The sequence below is a fragment of the Pleurodeles waltl genome, chromosome 9, assembly GCF_031143425.1.
Source record: "Pleurodeles waltl isolate 20211129_DDA chromosome 9, aPleWal1.hap1.20221129, whole genome shotgun sequence".
Taxonomy (NCBI): Eukaryota; Metazoa; Chordata; class Amphibia; order Caudata; family Salamandridae; genus Pleurodeles; species Pleurodeles waltl.
This window is the reverse complement of record NC_090448.1, coordinates 29,901,396-29,923,864: the sequence shown is the minus strand read 5'-3', so window position 1 is coordinate 29,923,864 and position 22,469 is coordinate 29,901,396. Positions and strand designations below refer to the sequence as shown.

At 45.3% G+C, this 22,469-nt stretch overlaps 1 protein-coding gene across 1 annotated transcript in view; it reads right to left on the bottom strand.

Moving 5' to 3' along the window:
- Window positions 1-2,096: 2,096 nt before the first annotated feature.
- The window catches only part of LOC138258883 (G-protein coupled receptor 22-like), a 734,602-nt gene continuing 714,229 nt past the window's right edge, over window positions 2,097-22,469 (bottom strand). Inside the window, exon 6 of the mRNA XM_069206194.1 lies at window positions 2,097-4,979. Within this exon, the coding sequence (XP_069062295.1) occupies window positions 3,637-4,926 (1,290 nt within the window). The 5' untranslated portion in view covers window positions 4,927-4,979 and the 3' untranslated portion in view covers window positions 2,097-3,636. The remainder of the gene's footprint in view (window positions 4,980-22,469) is intronic.

Genomic DNA, 22,469 nt, shown 5'->3' with positions numbered 1-22,469 from the left:
AGCTCCTGCTCCGAACAGGCGTTAAAAATGATGCCAAAAATGGCACAGTGGAATCTGTTAAATTTCACTGCGTCATTTCTGCGCGTGTCCTAGCAACGGAATGCCCTCCCTTGCATACATAATGCCTGGCGCAGGCATAATGTGGCGCAAGGGTTTACAAAGTGGCGCGATGCACGCATTGTAAATACGGCGCGTGGAAAAAGCCACTTCAGCGCTGCCTTAGCTTAAAAAATTATGCTACTGCAGTACACAAACGCAGTGAGGGCATTTTTAAGATGGGGTTTTGGAGGTGAAATGCTATTTTATGTTCATGGATTTTATTGCATGCTTTAATTAGTTCAGTCTGCCAAAATGCTCTCAAAATACACATTGATGATTGTTATGCCCCACATTTAAACAAAAGGCCATCGCAAATGCCTGTGCTTTTGAATACGTGTATCCCTGATGTGGGTGTGCCCCTTTTGAACATGTGAATGTCATGTGTGTGTTTGTGCAGGATGGCAATGGGTGGTGGCTCCAATGTATCTCATGTCTGCTGAGTTAGGAGGCTGCCTGACATTTCATAGTTTTTAAATGGCAGAGTTCTGTCTGGATTGGCATGAGCCTCCTTAATTGTTTCTTATTTCATATCTCGAATACTTTACCATCTTTCCTTGAACCTAAATTTGTACAAATCTCTTACTGAGAACTAAGCTGTAGTCTCACAAAGTCTCAGCACTGTACACCCCTCAAGGGACCTTCTGTAACCTCAACCCACACTTAAAAACACTCGAACCCCGATTGTTTCATCCAGGAAACCACTTCTAGCAACAACAGAGTCTGAAGCCCACCAACTCCCTCCCCTCTGATGAGCTCAGAAGGAGACCAGGGTCTCTCCTGCACTTGAATGCTTCTGCATTAACAGGCTGCAGCCAAGGCTGGCATTTCTGAGGCAGTTTAAAAGACAATGCGGCATATTTACAAGCCTCAGCACCACCTTGCGTCGCCCTTTTGCCATTTGTTTTTACGCTAAGGTGGTGTTAAGGAGGCTTTTCTCCTGCGCCGTATTTACAAAGTGGGGCAATGCTTGCATTGCGCCACTTTGCAAACCCTTGCACCACATTATGCCTGGGCCAGGCATAATGTATGCAAGGGGGGCGTTCCGACGCAGGGAGGCCCGAATAAATACAGTGAAATTTACAGCATTTCATTCCGCCATTTTTTCTGTCATTCTCAATGCCTTCTCAGAGCAGGCGTTAAACTGACGCACCCATTTTAATCAATGGGCCTCCATGTGCTTTGCTGCACTAGCGTCAAACTTTTTGATGCTACTGCAGCAAAGCGCCGCAATAGCGTAAAAATTTTTTACGCTATTGTCCTAACGACCGCCATGGTTCACTGTATTGTAAATACGGCGCAACCACGGTGTCAGGTGGGGCAGGGGCGACGCAAGAAAAGTGGCGCATCAGGAACGACGCACCACTTTCTTGTAAATCTGCCCCAATAGGTTTGGAAACTGTAAGTTAATGTGTCTAAAAGTGGTGCTTCCTAAGTGCCAAAAAAATCCCATCCCCAGCCTGCTTCTTGTACACACCCTGAAAAAGCTGCAGACGGCTCTTCAACTCGCTGGCGTCATGCAAGGGGAGCAGAATGGGTGGTCCCAGGGCACATCCTCTAGGCTGTGTTTAAAAACAATATTATTTTTCATGTTACCAAAGAGCCAGAAACCAGACTCAGAGGTATTGTTTAAGGCGTAGCCGAGCCCATGCAGCTTTTGGCTTATGTGGCTAAAAATACTCAAGAAAGGTGGCAGATGGCCTTTATGTTCTAATTTGAAGGGTGATGTATCTTCTGGTCATTGTATTTAGTGATGAGGGTGTAGATGCTCAATAACATGCCAGTGACATCTTTAGTGTGTGAAGTCTGGACCAATAGACAGCCTTGTGGCTGGCGGCTAGGCCAGAAGCTGGAACTGGCCCACATCCTTGGGTTAAGTTCCAAATGCCTTGCCCAACAGTTGTAAATTTTCTTGCCAGTGAGGATTGCATGCTTGCTCTTTTCAAGACCAGGTTGATTGTTCTATTCATTGACCACATTTGGAAACTTACACAATCATTCACCACCTCTCAGATTGTGAGTCTGAACTTTAATAACAAATAATCAATCGCATCAGCGTGTCGCCAGCAACCACGGCCATCCGGAATGAGGAAATAAGGGATCAATGCTCTGTCTCAGCAAAAGTATCTGATATTTATTAGGGAACATAGAGAAAGTGATCCTTTAATGCATGATATGGTGTGTATTTGATGGCTCTCTAAAGTCTCTGGCAAGGTTAAGGTCCATCACCCTACAGCTCTGGTGCACCATTTATTGCATCGGCCACCAGTGGGAAATTTCCATTACACACGCTTTCCTTGAAAAAAACACAACTACATTTTCTTAACTTGTTTCGATTTTTCCAATGATTCATCACTCCCTGAGTCATCTTCCTTCTAAAATGCAGACTCTGAAGAACATGTCTCTCCATTCAGCCCTCTGGCCTTCCCCGCTGCCATTACCCGCTGACGACGACTCAGTAGAGCGTTCTTTGTCGGGCATCAGTCGGCAATCAGCGTCTTCCTGTTAGTGATTCACCATGAGATACATCATGAGCCCAGATGGTGGAAACACAAGAAAGACCTCTACAGATGAAAATAGACCTCTATGGATGAAAACAGTAATTGTAAGTGAATGAGGACAAGGCGAAGCTGAACACTCATGTATCCTTTAGTTTGACTTAAATGTTGCCGACAGACTGTGTTTTAGTAAACAAGACAGTGGAAGAAAACAGCAATGAACAACTGAGAAGTTCTCACCTGTGAACACAGCAAAACATCATTCAGAATCGTTCTACAGTGCTCAGATTTCTTAGTTCAAAGTTCATTACAATTATTCAACGACAACAAACAACTTTTTTCTAATGGAAATGGGCACATCTTCAATTTCCTAAACTAGGCCTGCAAGGATCAATCCAAACTTGCAGTGACTCCTACTTGTACAACTTCAAAGAAAAAAATGTAAAAGAATCTTCTAAAAAATAAACATTTCTGCTGGTATTCTTTTCTGAACCCGCCTGACCGGCTCCTGCCCGCTAACATCGGGGTGTCACCGCCGGCTTCACAACACAGCGGTCTCCTGTTGGGTGAACTAGTTCAGTGCACCTCCTTCCCGCAATTGCCTTTCCCCTTCTTGCAAGTAAAAACACTTCAGTTTTGAACCACACAATGATCATCATTTTTCTGACAATTCACAATATTTTCTAATCTAGATAACAAATTAGACACAGTGGCCATTTTGGAATTGAGCAAATTTGTCGTCGGTAGCTTCTACTGTTATCAGCTCTGTGAGTACCCATCTACAAGTGGAAACATCTGCTTGGTTTGGTGGGCCAAGTGTGGTGGTACCTTTGCTGAAACCAGGCAACAGAGGTGAAACGGCAGTGCATGAAGCGTGGATCAAGGATTTATTCTAGGATAATCTGAACCACGAGCTCACCACCCTCTGTATCTGGCTTGGTTGTACAGGTTTCACACTGAGAAATAATCAGGTTACACTGTGACCCAGCTGCCCCTCATTTGTCTACGAAAAGTCAAATCTTTTGCCTGACTGGAGGCGTGGTCATTCTTTCACTGCGTCAGTCAGGCAGCGATCGGTTGCGTCGCTGCATTCCAACTTGGATCTCCTTTTTTTGGGTTCTATCCAGGAGTTGTGTATAACTGTGCCCCCAGGAACAGGATCGACCTGCAGGACGGAGACCACCCTCTTTTTCATTTTGCTCTTCAAGACATTGCGGAACTTTTGCCGTGTGAAGGCGTAGAGGAGCGGGTGGAAGATGGTGGTGCCGTAGGCCATGGTGATGAAGCAGATGCGCATCTTGACTAGCAAGTCGCTTGGCCCCACACAGAGGATGAGAAGGTTCACAACCGAGATGGGAGCCCAACACAACAGGAAGGAGGTGATAATTATAAGCGACATCCGGAAGACACGTTTCTGGCGTTCGCGCCTGTCTCTGTGCCGCTTGACAGCACGCCTCAATGCGATTATAACGGAGACAGAAGCCTGCACTCTCATGGGGGCGTTGGCAGCCGCTGGAGGCTGCGTAAGTCTTTTTGTTTCTCCTAGGCTGCTCTGGTCAGAAGGTTTCCTCTTCTTCCGCCTCTTGGTTTTACGGCGTTGACTCCTCTTGAAGTGGTTGCCGATTTTGATGTTCAGAGCCTGCAGGATTTTGGAGTATGTAACCAACATGACCGCCACGGCAGCAAAGAAAATGGGAATCTGGATGACAAGGTGGTAATACATGCCCATCTCTGTGTGGTACTCGTTGACACTCACGCAGAGTAGGGTCTTATTCTGCCACGTGGCCATGTGGTCTGGATCCCCAAAAAACTCAACCTCAAAGAACGGGATGAAGAAGACCATGAGGGATGCAAACCAGACGCAGGATAGGAGCAGCACCATCCGGCTCGGCGTAAGGACTCGATTGGCCGGTCTCACTGAGATGTCATACCTGTCCAGGCTGATCACCAGCACATTAATGGCGGTGGCAATGCTGCTGAATGTCACACAGGCCTCGTGGAAGCAGCACACCAAGGCAATGTTGTGCTCCAGCGGGATCAGAATGATGACAATGGTCAGTGGGACACAGACCACGCAGATGATGATGTCCAGCACGTGGAGGTTCATGGTCACCATGTTGCTGACCGAGTCCACCAGGTTGGACTGCATGCAGTAGAGCACCAGGACGGTGAGGTTGCTGCTGAAGCCAAGAACAATCTCCAGCATGAGGAAGCTCGTAAGCGTAACTTGGAAGCCCAACGGGTACGGTATGTACCAGCCAGCATCGGCACTGGCTCCATCAGTGGTCTCCAGGATCGTGTCATAAATGTCGGTCTCCATGGCTGACACCATTCTGGGCTCATCTGCATAGTCCCAGTGATGTGGATGTTCTTCAGGACACGTATCTGCGAGAAACGGAATACACATGTGTTAGACTGAAGCCAATGGATGACATCATACATTTGAATACAAACATGGACCATGAAGGTGGATCAGGACCAGCATGGCCACACTCAAAGCCCAATTTCTTCCTGCTCTTTACAGAAAACCCTAAATGGTCTCCATTTGTTATCAAATTCAACCCCACTCTGTGAATGCCTTTAGTTACAACAATTCTCAATCACTGTTTGAACATGATGTCAGGTTTGTTGGTAAAGGGGCAGCCATCTAACAAGCAACACTCTTTCAGGAGGAATGTTTATGTGTTTAAAGTGCAACAGCACTCCACCGTTAATGGCCATCAGCCAGAGCTGGTGCAAGGGCGTTTGCCACGTTGGTAAGCGCCGGAGACAATGTGGTGTTCCTCCCCTCCACAGCCCAACCTTACAAACTAAGGAACAGATGCACAAACACAGCCTCTTGCTACAAACTCTGCTATTCGGTAAGGCGCGGGTGTACGACAAGAAAATGTGATTTTTGAATGCCGTAAATGATTCTGTAACATTTTACTGAATCGCTAAATGGGTTAGGAAAATCATGAGGAATCGCTGGTTGTTTAGGGTGTCCCTTCCAAACAGCTATTCCTCATGGTCTGTATTAGTGTTTTGTAACTGAATCACGGTCTTTTAAAATTGGTTAGACTGACCTTTCTCCTTCTTCAAGGAAAATAGGCTGCATTAAAAAAAGATGGCTTTATTTTCTTTATTTAAAAGCAATCACAGACATGGTGATCTGCTGACCCCAACAGGCACCGTCGCTGGGATAGCAGCGAATCATAGTGGGTTGCAATTTGCAAGGTACCATACTAATATGAGATTGGTCGAATTGCAACCCAGGACGATTTGGTATTTTACAAACCTATTTGTACATAGGTCGGTTCACAAAATACCGCTGGATTTGCTAAAAGCTTCTGTGCAAATTGCAACCACTTTTTGCTAATCCAGTGTATGTGCACCGGCTCATAGTCCTGCCCTGAACGGTGGTGACCTCTGGTGGCCGGCACTGGGAAAAGTCTCATGGTTGAGCTAACACAGTGATATTCAGTCTACAGCCTGGGGGGCAGCATACGGCCCTCCAGCAGCCCAGGGCTGCTGTTTACTGAACTCAGCACTAATAATAAAAAGATGTTAAATAAATGGGAAACATTTATTTGAAGGTTAATTAAAGTTTAAGGAAGGAAGTAACTAGGGTATCTTGCACTGCTTAACCTATGGAATAATCATTCTACCCCCGCCCCAACTGACAACAATGCCAATAGTGAACTAAGCGCTAGGTCAGTTGTTATGTGTGGTCTGGGTTCCTATATCCATGGAAAACATTATAGAGTATGAAAGCAGACACATCGACTCCTAGTCGTGGTAGTTTCAAGCGCTTTATTAAACATGGAGATACGCTGCAGGGTAGCTCACTAACCCAACGCGTTTGAAAGTACTACAACTAGGAGTCGATGTACTTCTTTTCAGGAGAAGAGAAAGAAGTGAGTGCTGGAATATATATATATATATGTGTATATATATATATATATATATATATATATATATATATATATATATATATATATACAGTAGCCAAATAGCTTAAAAGAAACACAATAGCTTATCTCATTCTATACAAGAATTACTGCATTCATCATATTGCATAGAACAAGAGAAAGTGGTAGAAATCCAGTGTGTTGTAGGGTTAGGGTTTATTCTATGTTCTTCAACTGATGTGATAACAGCCGACACGTGTTTCGCTCCACAGCGGCGCACAGGCCTGGGGCCTTTTCAAGGCTTACAGGTATCCTTGTCAAGGTCAAATGCCCTAAATTTTCGAACGAGTCTCTTGGAAGTCCCGGTTTTAAGACTGTAGATCCTGATCATGTTCCTGTTAAGAAAGGAAGTCGGGCCTTTTAAAAGTTGTTTCAGGGTCTTCAGTAGTGTGTGTGGAGTCCTCTCTGCTCGGTCCTCTAATGCAGGGTCTTCAAACTGGGCAGGGGGAGGGGGAGTGCTTTAGGAGGGCCTCAGGTGATCCCGGAGGCAGAAGAAGCATTATGCTGATAACAAGGCTTTATTTTAGGATACAAAATGAGCCGCAATGAACCTCTCTGTAATGGGCCATCACTGACATGGTTTGTCATTTATATCCAAGCTGGGAGTAGGAAGGGACTCCAAATACTCTTCAAAACCCGCATTCTATCTCCCACTTTGAATAATCACACTGTGGATACTTTTACACTTTAGTAAGGCCTGCCTAACCACAATAGTATGCTTGGCATCATGTATTTGATTGCGTTATTAAAACAGTACCATAACTTAACTGCAATGTTTAAATAAATCTAGACCCATTTAAACATTGGCAAGTAAATAGAAAAATTGTGAAAAATTTGGCGGGGGCCCGACACATTTTTTTTTTACTGCATACATGCGACAATAAAAAGTTTGAAGACCACTGGTCTAGTGTCAAGAAAGGTCAGATCTCCTGGTCTGGGATGTGGCAAATTCCAAATTAATTTTGTGAACTCCACAAAGCAGTAAACATACACTTGGATGTAGATGTAAGCTTCTGAGTGTAGTTTTGCTACTTTCTGAGTCTAGCCCTCTACGCTCCTTCTCAGGTTGTGCCAGAGAACCCTTGACGCTCTCCCTTGAGACCGCCCTCGTTACTCATCACCTTCTGATTCAGTAACTCCTTTACCTGCAAGGTCCACCCCGGCCAGCTTCTCTCACTCAAAGAGCCTCATTTACGAGTGTGAGAAAGTAGCCTCTTTCTAGCCTTGTTACCCCCACTTTGGGCCTGTTTGTGAGTGTATGTCAGGGTGTTTTCACTGTCTCACTGGGATCCTGCTAGCCAGGGCCCAGTGCTCATAGTGAAAACCCTATGTTGTCAGTATGTTTGTTATGTGTCACTGGGACCCTGCTAGCCAGGACACCAGTGCTCATAAGTTTGTGACCTATATGTATGTGTTCCCTGTGTGATGCCTAACTGTCTCACTGAGGCTCTGCTAACCAGAACCTCAGTGGTTATGCTCTCTCTGATTTCCAAATTGTCACTAACAGGCTAGAGACCAATTTCACCAATTCACATTGGCATACTGGTACACCCATATAATTCCCTAGTATATGGTACTGAGGTACCCAGGGCATTGGGGTTCCAGGAGATCCCTATGGGCTGCAGCATTTCTTTTGCTACCCATAGGGAGATCTGACAATTCTTACACAGGCCTGCCAGTGCAGCCTGAGTGGAATAACGTCCACGTTATTTCACAGCCATTTACCACTTCACTTAAGTAACCTATAAGTCACCTATATGTCTAACCTTCACCTGGTGAAGGTTGGGTGCAAAGTTACTTAGTGTGAGGGCACCCTGGCACTAGCCAAGGTGCCCCCACATCGTTCAGGGTGAATTCCCCGGACTTTGTGAGTGCGGGGACACCGTTACATGCGTGCACTATACATAGGTCATTACCTATGTATAGCGTCACAATGGTAACTCCGAACATGGCCATGTAACATGTCTAAGATCATGGAATTGCATGAAAATTCCATGATCCACCGGGTCTCTAGCACAGAACCCGGGTACTGCCAAACTGCCTTTTCAGGGTTCGCACTGTAGCTGCTGCTGCTGCCAACCCTTCAGACAGGTTTCTGCCCCCCTGGGGTCCAGGCTGCCCTGGTCCAGGAAGGCAGAACAAAGGATTTCCTCTGAGAGAGGGTGTCACACCCTCTCCCTTTGGAAATAGGTGTGAAGGCTGGGGAGGAGTAGCCTCCCCCAGCCTCTGGAAATGCTTTGATGGGCACAGATGGTGCCCATCTCTGCATAAGCCAGTCTACACCGGTTCAGGGATCCCCCAGCCCTGCTCTGGCGCGAAACTGGACAAAGGAAAGGGGAGTGACTACTCCCCTGACCTCCCAGGGGAGGTGCCCAGAGCTCCTCCAGTGTGCCCCAGACCTCTGCCATCTTGGAAACAGAGGTGTTGCTGGCACACTGGACTGCTCTGAGTGGCCAGTGCCAGCAGGTGACATCAGAGACTCCTTCTGATAGGCTCTTACCTTTCTTACTAGCCTATCCTCCTTCCTAGGTAGCCAAACCTCCTTTTCTGGCTATTTAGGGTCTCTGCTTTGGGGAATTCTTCAGATAACGAATGCAAGAGCTCACCAGAGTTCCTCTGCATCTCCCTCTTCACCTTCTGCCAAAGGATCGACCGCTGACTGCTCAGGACGCCTGCAAAACCGCAACAAAGTAGCAAAGACGACTACTGCAACCTTGTATTGCTTCATCCTGCCGGCTTTCTCACCTGTTTCCTGGTGGTGCATGCTCTGGGGGTAGCCTGCCTCCTTCTTGCACCAGGAGCTCTGAAGAAATCTCCCGTGGGTCGACGGAATCTTCCCCCTGCAACCTCAGGCAACAAAAGACTGCATCACCGGTCCTCTGGGTCCCCTCTCAGCACGACGAGTGTGGTCCCTGGAACTCAGCAACTCTGTCCAAGTGACTCCCACAGTCCAGTGACTCTTCAGTCCAAGTTTGGTGGAGGTAAGTCCTTGCCTCCCCACGCTAGACTGCATTGTTGGGTACCGCATGATTTGCAGCTGCTCCGGCTCCTGTGGACTCTTCCAGGATTTCCTTCGTGCACAGCCAAGCCTGGGTCCCCAACACTCTAACCTGCAGTGCACAACCTTCTGAGTTGTCCTCCGGGGTCGTGGGACTCCCTTTTCTGACTTCGGGTGGACTCCGGTTCACTCCTCTTCTAAGTGCTTGATCCGGCACTTCTGCAGGTGCTGCCTGCTTCTGTGAGGGCTCCCTGACTTGCTGGGCGTCCCCTCTGTCTCCTCATCCAAGTGGCGACGTCCTGGTCCCTCCTGGGCCACAGCAGCATCCAAAAACCCTAACCATGACCCTTGCAGCTAGCAAGGCTTGTTTGCAGTCTTTTGGGAACACCTCTGCAAGCTTCTTCACGACGTGGGACAATCATCCTCCAAAGGGGAAGTTCCTAGACCTCTTTGTTCTTGCAGAACACCAAGCTTCTTTCACCCGGTGGCAGCTTCCTTGCATCCTCAGCTGGCATTTCCTGGGCATCTGCCCACTCTCAACACTGTCTCGACTCTTGGACTTGGTCCCCTTGTTTTACAGGTACTCAGGTCTGGAAATCCACTGTTGTTGCTTTGCTGGTGTTGGTCTTCCTTGCAGAATCCCCCATCACGACTTCTGTGCTCTCTGGGGGTTGTAGGTGTACTTTACACCTACCTTTCAGGGTCTTGGGGTGGGCTATTTTTCTAACCCTCACTGTTTTCTTACAGTCCCAGCGACCCTCTACAAGCTCACATAGGTTTGGGGTCTATTTGCGGTTCTCATTCCACTTTTGGAGTATATGGTTTGTGTTGCCCCTATACCTATGTGCTCCTATTGCAATCTACTGAAACTTTACACTGCTTGCATTACTTCCTTTTGCTATTACTGCATATTTTTGGTATTGTGTACATATATCTTGTGTATATTTGTCATCCTCATACTGAGGGTACTCACTGAGATACTTTTGGCATATTGTCATAAAAATAAAGTACCTTTATTTTTAGTATATCTGTGTACTGTGTTTTCTTATGATATTGTGCATATGACACCAGTGGTATAGTAGGAGCTTTGCATGTCCCCTAGTTCAGCCTAAGCTGCTCTGCTATAGCTACCTTCTATCAGCCTAAGCTGCTAGAAACACCTCTTCTACACTAATAAGGGATAACTGGACCTGGTACAGAGTGTAAGTACCCCTTGGTACCCACTACAAGCCAGGCCAGCCTCCTACAACGAGGCCCTAGCTCCACCAGAGCATCCCTGTTAGTGGCACTCATGTGGTGCTGTGCCATTTTCCATATTTACAAGGCAGTGTTAAGCCACTTTGCGTGCCTTAATGCCGCCTTGTAAATATGGCCCCCCCAACGCAGTTTTCTGCGGCAAAGAGGGGTGTAATGGGTGTTGCTGTGGGCGTTCTACTGCAAAACCTATTGTATTTTGATGTTGCCCCGAATTTATGATGATTCATAAACCTGAGGCAGCGCCAAAAACTAACGCCATCCCAGGGATGGCATTAGCATGGTGCTACAAGGAGAAATACTTTCATTTCTCCTTGTTTTTACTTTTCCTATGTGTGCTTGAATTCTGCAGCACACATAGGAAGAGCAAAACACCATTAATGATTTATGTGCAGGAAGGTGTCCCTTCCTGCACATAAACAATCATTAAATAAGGACAGTTTTCTACTCCAATGTGTGCTGCATTGTGTAGCAAACTTAGGACTAGCAAATCGCCATTATTGGTTGTTTATGTGCAGGAAGGGACACCTTCCTGCACATAAACAATCATTCCCTGCAATGCAATGCAGGCACCCTTGCACTATGGTGCAAGGGTGCGTGTGTTGGCGCTAGGCAGCTAATTTTAGCACCAATGAAAAACCAGTTTTAAGTAAATGAGGCCCATAGTTTCCAAAGACCTCTCTGGCCCACTGGCTGTCCCGGTGCAAGTGATGCAAGCTTTCTTCTAAATCTCACTTCTCTCCATGAACACCAAGTCATCAAAATACCAGGGGTAGCGAGGCGACTTCACACGCCCTTGAACCTCTTTTTTCACTCACACGCATGCTTACGCATGCACACACAGATTTACACATACACATTCTCACTTAAACACACTCTCAGCCACAAGCACTCGCACGACGTACATTTAAAATCATTTTTTACTTACCTCAGCTGCCGGGCAGGGTCATATTCCAGCTAATTGTACTCCATTCTCAATTACATGAATTTTCAATAATAACAAAATATTCACCATTAGATTAATAAAAACACTGACAAAAAGCAAGGAAAGTGGAGCTGTCCTTGTGTTAATGCCTGTGTTTTAGCCTCCTCCGAGGCCAGGGGTCGCAAAGGCAGTGCCAGGGATCGCAAGGGGTAAGCCAGGGGTCGCAGGAGGTAAGCCAGGGGTCGCAAAGGCAGTGCCAGGGATCGCAAGGGGTAAGCCAGGGGTCGCAGGAGGTAAGCCAGGGGTCGCAAAGGCAGTGTCAGGGATCGCAAGGGGTAAGCCAGGGGTCGCAGGAGGTAAGCCAGGGGTCGCAACTGCAACCCCTGGGAACCTCTTTTGCAGTGCCTAGGAAATGGTGATGTATCTTTGTAGACACTAATATTAGTAGTAACGACAGCAACACATTTTTCATAATAATATTCGTAATCAGTATTTATTTGAACTTGTATAGACACTGGTAGCCTCAGTTTTCCTCAACAAACTTGACTGCTGCAGCAGTTCTTTGTCCCAGAGAGACAAGGTACTGATCATTGCCACAAGGACCTTTTATGTTGTTCCCAACACACACTACAAGCGGAGTTACCGAGCTGGCTGGCTCAGCCCTACCTAAGAAAAGTTCTTGTTCTAAGGTACAGATAGTGACCTTCAAAGGCAAAACAGGCTTCTCCTGATGTACCGTTCCTCAATCCTGCGCAGATCTGTCCCAGTGTGTCCTCAGCTCGTGGTCACCCCTCAGATCACTTTGCGAAGTTTCCAGGCTCAGGTCTTTCAGCTTACTGGGGCTCCAACGCCTGCTGGGGAGCTTTTCTCAGCTCAAACAAGTTCTACCTCATTGGTGACCTTCTTCAAGGGCACATTCCAACAACACATCATTCTCTCCTTCCCAATGCATTGGCTGCCATGTCTATAGGACTTTCTAGTGTCTTGTTCACATCAGCTATCCGTCACCCACCAAGCCAACATAGTCCTCTTCATATTCCCAACAAGACAACTGCCTAGGTGCTGCATAACCTGTGCTAGAGTCAGCATTTGTTCTTAATAGTTTTTTATGCTGTTCCACAAATAATAAAGAAATAAAATTAGCTGGTCCCCTTTCAGTTAGTTCAAAGTGCTGAAAGTCTAACCAGTAAAACCCAGTTTGAGCATGCATTTAGCGCAAAAGAATGATTGGGTGAGACGTGGACCCTGTTTGCATGGTCTTCAAGTTATGAAACGCACACATTTTGATCTAGCTCTCAAGTTGGGGTTCAAAATATTCCACAACTTATGCCTTTTAATTTCAAAGGATCTGCCCCTCCATGTTTCACGCATTTGAATTTACATTGGTTGATTAAATGTGGAATCGTTCAGGGTATAGCCCATGTTACTGCCTAGCCGGGGGGGCAGTTTTTTCACAATGGTTTGTGAGCAGTCACTTTGGACCCGATTCACAAAGGTAAACTTAGACCTGAAGTCTAAGCTTAGATCTGAAGTCTGAAGGCCCAAGTCACAAAGATAAACTTAGAAATACAGTCTCAGCTTAGATCTGAAGTCTGAAGGCCCAAGTCACAAAGGTAAACTTAGAAATGCAGTCTCAGCTTAGATCTGAAGTCTAAAGGCCCAAGTCACAAAGGTAAACTTAGAAATGCAGTCTAAGCTTAGATCTGAAGTCTAAAGGCCCAAGTCACAAAGGTAAACTTAGAAATGCAGTCTAAGCTTAGATCTGAAGTCTGAAGGCCCAAGTCAAAAAGGTAAACTTAGAAATGCAGTCGAAGTTTAGACCTGAAGTCTGAAGGCCCAAGTCACAAAGGTAAAGTTATACCTGAAGTCTAAGCTTAGACCTGAAGTCTAAGGGCCCAATTCCAGTCACGGCTCACTCCTATTTAAAGGGGAGGGGCGTGTATGGCAGGCAGGGAGGTGGGTGGTGGTGCGGGGGGGACACATTTAATTTAGAAAAAAAAGAAAAAGAAAAAGAAAGGAAAACACGTACCTCCTCCGTTGCTGCCGCTCCTCTGTCCCTCATCGCTCCAGCTGCAGGCACAGGCTCCCAGCCTGCCCTACGGCCAATCCTGATGGAGCTCAGAGCATCGCCTGGATTGGCTGGGAGCGCTCAGCCAGGGCACTCCCATGCAGACTGGGAGCCTGTGCAGGCTCTCTCCAGCCCGACAACACAGTTGCCGGAGAGTCTACTGCGCATGTGTGTTTGGCCAGCCCGAGACAGCCGGCCAAACACACATGCACTGAGGGAGAGTGCTGAGCACTCTCCCTCAGAGCATGTCACCCCTGTGGCCTGCCCCTTTCAGACATAGTTTATCATCCTTTCGGTCTGAAAGGTTTGCAGCTTCTGCTGCTGGTGGGGGGGAACGCTCCTCCGCCCTGGCCTCACTGACCCCATCCCACTCTGTGACGAGCTAGGACCACTGCCTTCCCTCACTGGCTGACCTTAGGTTAGCCAGTGAGGGAAGGCAGCAGTCCCAACACTCCCAGAACCTCCAGAGTTGAAGGTAAGTGTGTGTGTGATTTTTAAATGAATGTTTGGTACGTGCATGCATGTGTGTACGTTTGAATATTTGATAATGAGTGTTGTGAATAGATGTGTGTGTGTATGTGAATGAGTGTGCATGTGTGCCTGTGTGTCCCGTCCGCCTGCCCGCCCCCCTGCCCGCCCCCTCCCTCCTAAAATTACCGGCTGCCACTGCTACAGAAACTTATATGCATGGCCTGGGCCATCTTTAAGGTTAATATTGCCAACAGGAAATATAGTGCTCAGCCAATGAGAGAGAAAGGAAACTAATGGCCTGCTATGCTAAAGAACAATTTTGCTTAAAATAGCTCCTGCTATTAGGACGTTTCTAACTGTGTAGATTCCCGATTCAGTTTACAACTGTTGTAAATAGACTTCAGGATCCCAGACAGTGAAGACTGTCTTCAGATCTTACTCCAGACAAAATAGGTTGTAACAGTGAGATTTACTGGTGAAAGAAACTCCAGCCACAGTCACACAAAGCCCCAGGTGACTACATCTCATTGCCTCTCCCACATTCAATTCTAAACATTCTTTTGAGAACTCTCTGATGGAGAGAACTTCACTATGGCAACAGCATCTTGTAATAATATGCAAAGAAACACTACACAACCTGAAATGTTTTCATAGAAACAATAGCACATCATATGGAACATGGTATGAGATGAGTCACCACTAAAAGAAACGTAATTGTCTGTTGGTTTGCATTTAGTTGTTATTGTATCATGTCAAATAGATAACCCTTCACTACGGTGATGTTTGCACACCTCTGTGCTGGAGCTTCCATTTAAAAACAACAACTAGGCATTAGCATGTTTAACCATGCACCTCTTTGGTCTTTAAGTGAATCCTTACAAACCATGGGGCCTAGTCACGAAAGCACACACAAGAGTAAATCTGCACATGTATGTGTTATATTCATTCTCATTCTAAAGAGAATTTAGAATTCTAGGAGAGAGAGCGAAGGTTGACAGTTGAGGGGAGAGCTGGAGGTGACAGGACTGCTGCGTGGATAGGCCGATATAGATATCTTGTACGACTTTTGAATAAAGAGGTTTATCGAAAATAACCCTGAGCTTGAACATTTAAAAGTATGCTTACTCTTACTCCTTTGAGTAACATTACTACTTTTGGGTATTCACTAATTACGAGTATAAAGATACTCAAACATGTAAACTTGATTGTTCCCACTCCCTGAAACACTAGGTGGGGTCAGTAAAAATGTCATACGCGTCTGTAAAGGTACTCTTAGTATGACCATACTTGACATTCTGCACACTCAGTGGAGACCTCTGCAATCATGGCAGAGCTCTGCCTAGGGTAAAGAAAGTGACATTTTATTTGTATTTTAATTGCTAATATAAATAATTGTTTATACTTATTTTAAATGTAGGTTAAATTTTAAAACAAACCACTGCACTTTTAACAAAATTTTAAATTACACATTTTATTAAGGTATATTAAATTAAAATTATTTCTCTAAAGTTGTATTAATATAATAACACCCAACTAAAGTCAAATTTTATCTTACACATTAAACAGTGCTAAAAGTTATGTATAGAATTTATTTAAATTAATTTAGTTTACCTTAGTAAAACAATTTACATGTATTTTAAATTTGGAAATAGATTAAAATATGTTTTAATAAAATAATATTTACTAAGTGTAGTTTTTATTTATTTGCCATTAAAATAAATTATACAGATTTTAAAAAAGCTTAAATTATCAAATTTCTTTTTACATTATTACTTAAGGTTTTTTTTTTTATTCGCTATCTCCGTTAATTTCTATCCGTGTGCGTTGCAGTACCTGTGGTTGGTCATGTGTGCTGCTGGACTTACTCCAGCTCTAAGCTGGAGCACATGTACGACTGTCCTTTATGGCTGTAGTAACTAATAGACGTACAGTTTGTGAATGGCAGTAGACTCACTCTTTTGTCCCTCCCTAACCCCCCTCTCTATCTTTTCCTTAACCCCTTCTTACTCCTCTTAAAATCTCTCCCATTTAGTAGTAACTATTCCCCATTTTCCAGCCATTCCACCGTTCCTCTCACATTTACAACTAAAATGTTTACCTATATGAGCAGAGATCTCGCCATATAAAGCATAGGCGAGGCGGAGGCTTACACCTCTATACGTAGGTTAGTGTGTAGTATTTTGGAGTACGTTAGCAGTACTGTTGTGGTACTTCTAAACATACTACAAAATGCAGCTTGTGAATAGGCTCCAATATGTTTTTACCATATTCACGGCTCTGTATTGGTGCAAACACTGCCTCAGTTTCTCACTGCAGCCTGAAGATATAATGAAAAGGATGAGATTAGGAGAATATTGTGTTGCATTTCTCAAATAGACAAACTCTAACCAGGGACAAGTTCACCTGAATGTTTGATGTCCGGTTATACCCGATATGTTTGGAATTTCCCATGGAATGTAGTCTGCACAATTAATTATCAATCAGTTATGTAATTATGTAATATTTGGGCAGGTGACAAAACAGTGGCTGAGTCACTGTTTATGCTTAAGAAAGTATAAGAACTATATGGGGCATATTTAAAACCCCCAGCGCCACCTTAGTGCCACCACAGTGTCATTTGTTTTACGCTAAGGCGGCGCTCAAGTGGCTTTTTCCCTGCGTCATATTTACAAAGTGCCGCAATGCGTGCATTGCGCCACTTTGTAAACCCTTGCACCATATTATGACTGCGCCAGGCATAATGTATGCAAGGGGTGCGTTCCGGTGCTAGGAGGCGCGCAAAAATGGTGCAGTGAAATGTAACAGATTGCACTGCGCCATTTATGGTATCAGTACTAACAACTGCTCAGAGAACGCATTAAAATGAAACCCCATAAAAAACTATGGGCCTCCTTGCTCTTTGCTACATCAGCGTCAAATTTTTGACGCTAGTGTTGCAAAGCGCTACAACAGCGTAAAATGTTTTGACACTATTGTGCCAACGACCGCCATGGTGCGCTGTATTATAAATACGGTGCAAACATGGTGTCGTTAGGAGCGGTAAGGGGGGGGCTGAAAAAGGGGCGCATGAGCTCTGGTGCGCTACTTTTTCTCATATATGGGCCTATATATTTTCTAATTCTGTAGGACCTAAGGAATCTATTGGCGCAAGCAAGATCTCCACTTCCATGAGTGGCTGGAGAGAGGAACCTACTGAACATGACGTTTGTCATGCCTTGCACATTTTTATATCCTTAAGGCTTGACCCCCAGCTTTGTTCTCCTGGGTCTCTTGAGTGTGGGGGTAACAGACATGTTTAAAGTTTCTATTGGCTCATGACGCCCACAGGCTTCACGCACGTCTGTGCCCCAGCAAGGAGCCTGACACCGTCTGAACTTTTCTGAGGCTAAGTTAAAGGCGTATTTCTGTGCTTTATTTCAATATTGGAGAGGACACATAGAAATACCCCATAGTATCTATACTGCCTCTTGAAAGCAGGGGGAGGCAGAGGAATACATTGTAAAGAGGCTCGAAATGCTAGACTCGTTTTAAGGCCAGGGCAAAGTGGGGTCTGGCCCAGGGCCCCAGCCTTTCAGAACCCCATAGCCCAGCTCTGTCCTCCAGAGTCCTGCCCTGATGAGCTTGACTAATTCTTAAACGTATTGCTTCAAATACCATTTTCCTTTCATTTATTTTTAATGTCGGTGTTGTGTGAGTCTTTTACAGACATTTTGCAGAGAAATGTTGTCTTTATGTTTCATGAAACATCCAGAAAAAAAGTTTATTTTAGAGCAAAACAGAACTACAAATGTGAGAAATGGGAGGGGGTCACAGAGATTGTTTGTAGTAATATTAGTGAGCTGCTGCTGTGTTACAATATTGTAAACACACGTCAGTGTCCCTGAATATTAGATGTAAACACGTTTAGAATTTGGACCAAGGGTCCTGTGCCCTGTTAGTGACCTGGTCAAAGAGAGCATGAAAGAGCTGAAACTGGATCATAAATGCAAAGCTGTTCTGAACAGGGCCCCCGAAAATCATTCAGATGTCCCTGCTACTACCTACCATTGAGGTTTACAATGATCAAGGGGGTGCTTGAAAAATGCCCTGTCCCCCAAAGAGACGTACTTGGCTGCACAGCTCAAGTATCCAAAAGAGCCACAAGGAACGTCTCCTGCCTAATAGCCCAAGATTAAAGGACTTTGGCCCAGATTTAAGAGGGCCTCGAGCCTCCTTGGGCCACATTAGCACTATTCTTTTTACGCTAATGTGGCCCAACAAGACCAAAATCGCTGCACCAGATTTACAAAGTGGCACAATGCATGTTTTGCCCACTTTGTACCCCTTGAGCCACATTATGGCTGCGCCAGGCATAATGTATGCAAGGGGGGGCGTTCCTCTGTTAGGGGGACCACAAAACGGTAAAGTGCAATCTAAGAGATTCCACTGCGTCATTATTTGCTGCATTTTTAACACCTGCGCAGAGCAGGCGTTAAAAGGAGATTTAATTTTGGCGCTAATCCTATACAGTACATCGATAGAATCAAAAATTGAGACGCTATTGCCCCCACCCAAAGCCCTGGTGCGCCGTATATTAAATACAGCGCACACACGGTGGCGGTAGGGGGTAGCTAAGGGGCGCAAGAAAGGTGTCGCTGCATTGGATGAAGCGCCACTTTTCTTACGTCAGGTGCTTTGATTGTAGAAAGGTGAGTTGTGAATCCAGTAATTGATGCATCAAGAGGATGCATATATAGGGGATGTTCATCGACACGTGTTTCTCAAGGCTCAAATATATTTATAATAAATAGGCACCAATATAGTAGCTTTTAATATTGAGAAAAAAGGCAAGAAAGAACGTGCAATTAATGATAAAATTGGGTTTTGGTAAATAAATCAGAAAAAATAGGTAATAAAAATAAAAGCAACCCTAAGTAATAAACCACAGGTGCAAACTGAGAAAAATAGAAATGGCCACTGTTTAGGTCTAAGTAAAATAGATGGAACATGGGGGACCGGAGGGGTCTTGAACAGATGATGAAATGTAAATTGTATAATGAATTGGAAAGTCTATTGTATTTCAGTAAAACAGTAAAGGGGGGGCAATGTGGAACTGTAGAAGCGAACATGCAAAACAGTCAGAATGCAGAGAAGGTCAATTGCTTAAAAGGTCACATTTAATAAGGAGTACATGGCCAAAGCAAGAGAGTAGTTGACATCACTGATAATTGGAGAAAGCAGCCATGGGTGTGCTCAGTAGGACTGTCATGGCGAAAAGTAGGTTAATTAGTTTTATCAATGCAGGAAAAGGTGGCTTGAGGCCAGTGAAAACTAGGGGCGGATTTATGGAAAGTGGCGCTACACCCAGTGCAGCGTCAATTTCCTTGCACCCCTTAGAGCCCCCCTACCGCCACCATGTTTGCGTTGTATTTAAAATACGCTGCACCATGGCGCAGGGTAGGGGGCAGTAGCGTAATTGTTTTTAGGCTATTGATGTACTCTGCAGGGGTAGCGCCAAAATGTTGGCGCTACTCCTGCAGAGTACACAGGGGCACATTCCAAATAATGGAAGCCCCCTTTTAACGCCTGCTCTGAGCAAGCGTTAAAAGTGCCGACAAAAATGGCGCAAGGAAATCTCTGAGATTTCTTTACACCATTATTTCAGCCCCCCTAACGGGGGAACGCGCCCCTGGAACGTGCCCATTATCCCTGGCGCAGGCATAGTGTGGCTCAGGGGTTTACAAAGTCATGCAATGCATGCATTGCACTACTTTGTAAATATGGTGCGGTAAAAATTACGCTTTAACACTGCCTTAGCGTAAAAAAAATGATGCTATGGTGGCGCTAAGGTGGCGCTATGGCCTCCTAAATCCCCCCCCTAGTTTGCAAATTACACCTCACAAAATGGTAGAAATAGTCTCCCAGAGGGCAGCTTTTAGAAACAAAGGGGGTCATTATGAACCCCGGCGGCCCAGCCCGCCATGCCGGCGGCGGGTGAAAAACCTGCCACCGGCATGGCGGGCTGCCATAGGCAGCCCTCCTCCACCGCCAGGCTGCCTCCGACAGGCAGCCTGACGATGGAAGGAATCATTGTCCGACAGGGCAGCGGATAATGATCCCTACTGCCCCCATCCTTTCCCTGGTGGGTTCACCCGCCAGGGAAAGGCTGGCGGAAGGGGTGCTCCGGAGCCCCCTTGGGGGCCCCTGCACTGCCCATGCACTTGACATGGGCAGTGCAGGGGACCTTGTGCAGTGCCCCATCGCACAGGTCTCTGCCCGATTTACGGGCAGTGATCTGCGCGAGGGGTGCAGCTGCACCCACCACACAGAGGCATTGGGGCTGGCGGGCGGAAACAATGTTTCCGCCTACCGGCCCAGCAAAATGTTCATATTGCGGCCGGCGGGGTCTCAGGGGGGCTGGCGATCAGTTAAATGACCGCCGGCCTGAACAGGGCGGTAAACACCGCTGTGTTCATAATGAGGGCCAAAATGTATAGTAACCGTAGCTGAACATAAGAAAAGATATATAGAGACCCGTATGTACATAGAAACATGTACATGCTCTGATACAGACATGCATCTTGTGGGTAAGTATGCAAAGCTTGTTTTGTTTATTTTTGTATCTAAATATATTGTACTACTCTTACTGGTATGTTCCCTATAATCAGATTTACATACTGTGACATACTTGTGGTTTAACAGAAAGATGCATAACACCATATACACACACTGGTCCACTTATATGTTATGTAAGTATGATGTATTTAGTAGGTACTATGACATGCATATATATGTAATGCAAAAAAGTCATATATATGTGTGTATATATCTATATATATATATATCTATATATATATATATATATATACATATATATATATAGATATTTGCATATATATATAATTTATTTCCCTTTTTACTATAACTCTATAACTCTATATATAAGGGGGGCGTTCCCCCCGTTAGGGGGGCTGAAACTCTATAACTGAAATAGAAAAAGCATATATTCATTTATACAGTTATACTCACCCATCTGGATCTACCTATGTGTGTAGTAATATACATAATATACACTCACAAAAGAATTATACTTATTAATAATGATTTGCAAGGAATAAATCCTGATATAAAGTACAGAGGCGTCCTTAGACTCAGAGTACACACCTGCTATCTTCTCGTAACATGTATGGAGGGTCTGCGTCCTACTACAGCATCACGCCGCTCTGTGTCGTTCCCCCCTGAGATATGCAGAAGAACGCAACCCGTGTACGCTTTGTGGAAGCTAACGCAAGATTAATGGGTACATTTCCATTATGAAGGAGCTGCTGATAAGGGTTGGTCTCTTGGTACTCCCCCGACGATGTAAAATGAAAAGCGTGTGTGTCTACTCGACGCGTCTTCATCGCCGCCATGTGCGGTGGCTTTGGACGTGCTAATGATGGGCACTTTGTCTTTTCAGCATGAAGGCAGCTCCTTAGCATTCTGAGTGAGTCACATCAGCCCTGAAGCATGGAGTAAATGCAGAGATTAATGCAGGGTTCTCCTGCCCCGGTCAATGTAGGGCATTGGTTACGCACTACATCTCAAACTCCTGTAATGCTAATTATTAGCCACATATTTATTCAGTCATTGCAGTTGTTGGGGAGTTTATTATGAGTGTTAGAGATCAGATCAGTTATTGCACAAGCAGACACGTATGAGTTATGCTTTTAGCGGTAAACGATGACAGATGTGATGTTGTCCAGTTGTATTCTGATCATGCCTCCTGCCAGATACTGGCTGGCCTCTGCTTTACCTGAGATTATAAATGGACCTCAATGTATTCTAATGCTGTACAACCTTCATGTTTCACTATAGGCCTCTCTAACTTTTGGTAACATCTTTTCTTCATACCAGCACTTCCAAAGTCATGCCTGGGGCCTCCCTTCACAGCAGGCCTTCTTTCTGTAAACAGAAGGGCTTCTTGCTTGCTTTACTCCAGGCCTCTTTTGTCACACTAAGCCCACTTTGTCTTCACACAAAGCTCATTTGCTTCATGTCAAGTCTCCTAGTTTTACACCAAGCCCCCTTCTGTCTAACTAAGACTCCTTGATTCATACACGGCTCCTCTTGTCTAACAAAGACTCCTTGATTCATACACGGCTCCTCTTGTCTAACAAAGACTCCTTGATTCATACACGGCTCCTCTTGTCTAACAAAGACTCCTTGATTCATACCAAGCATCCTCCTG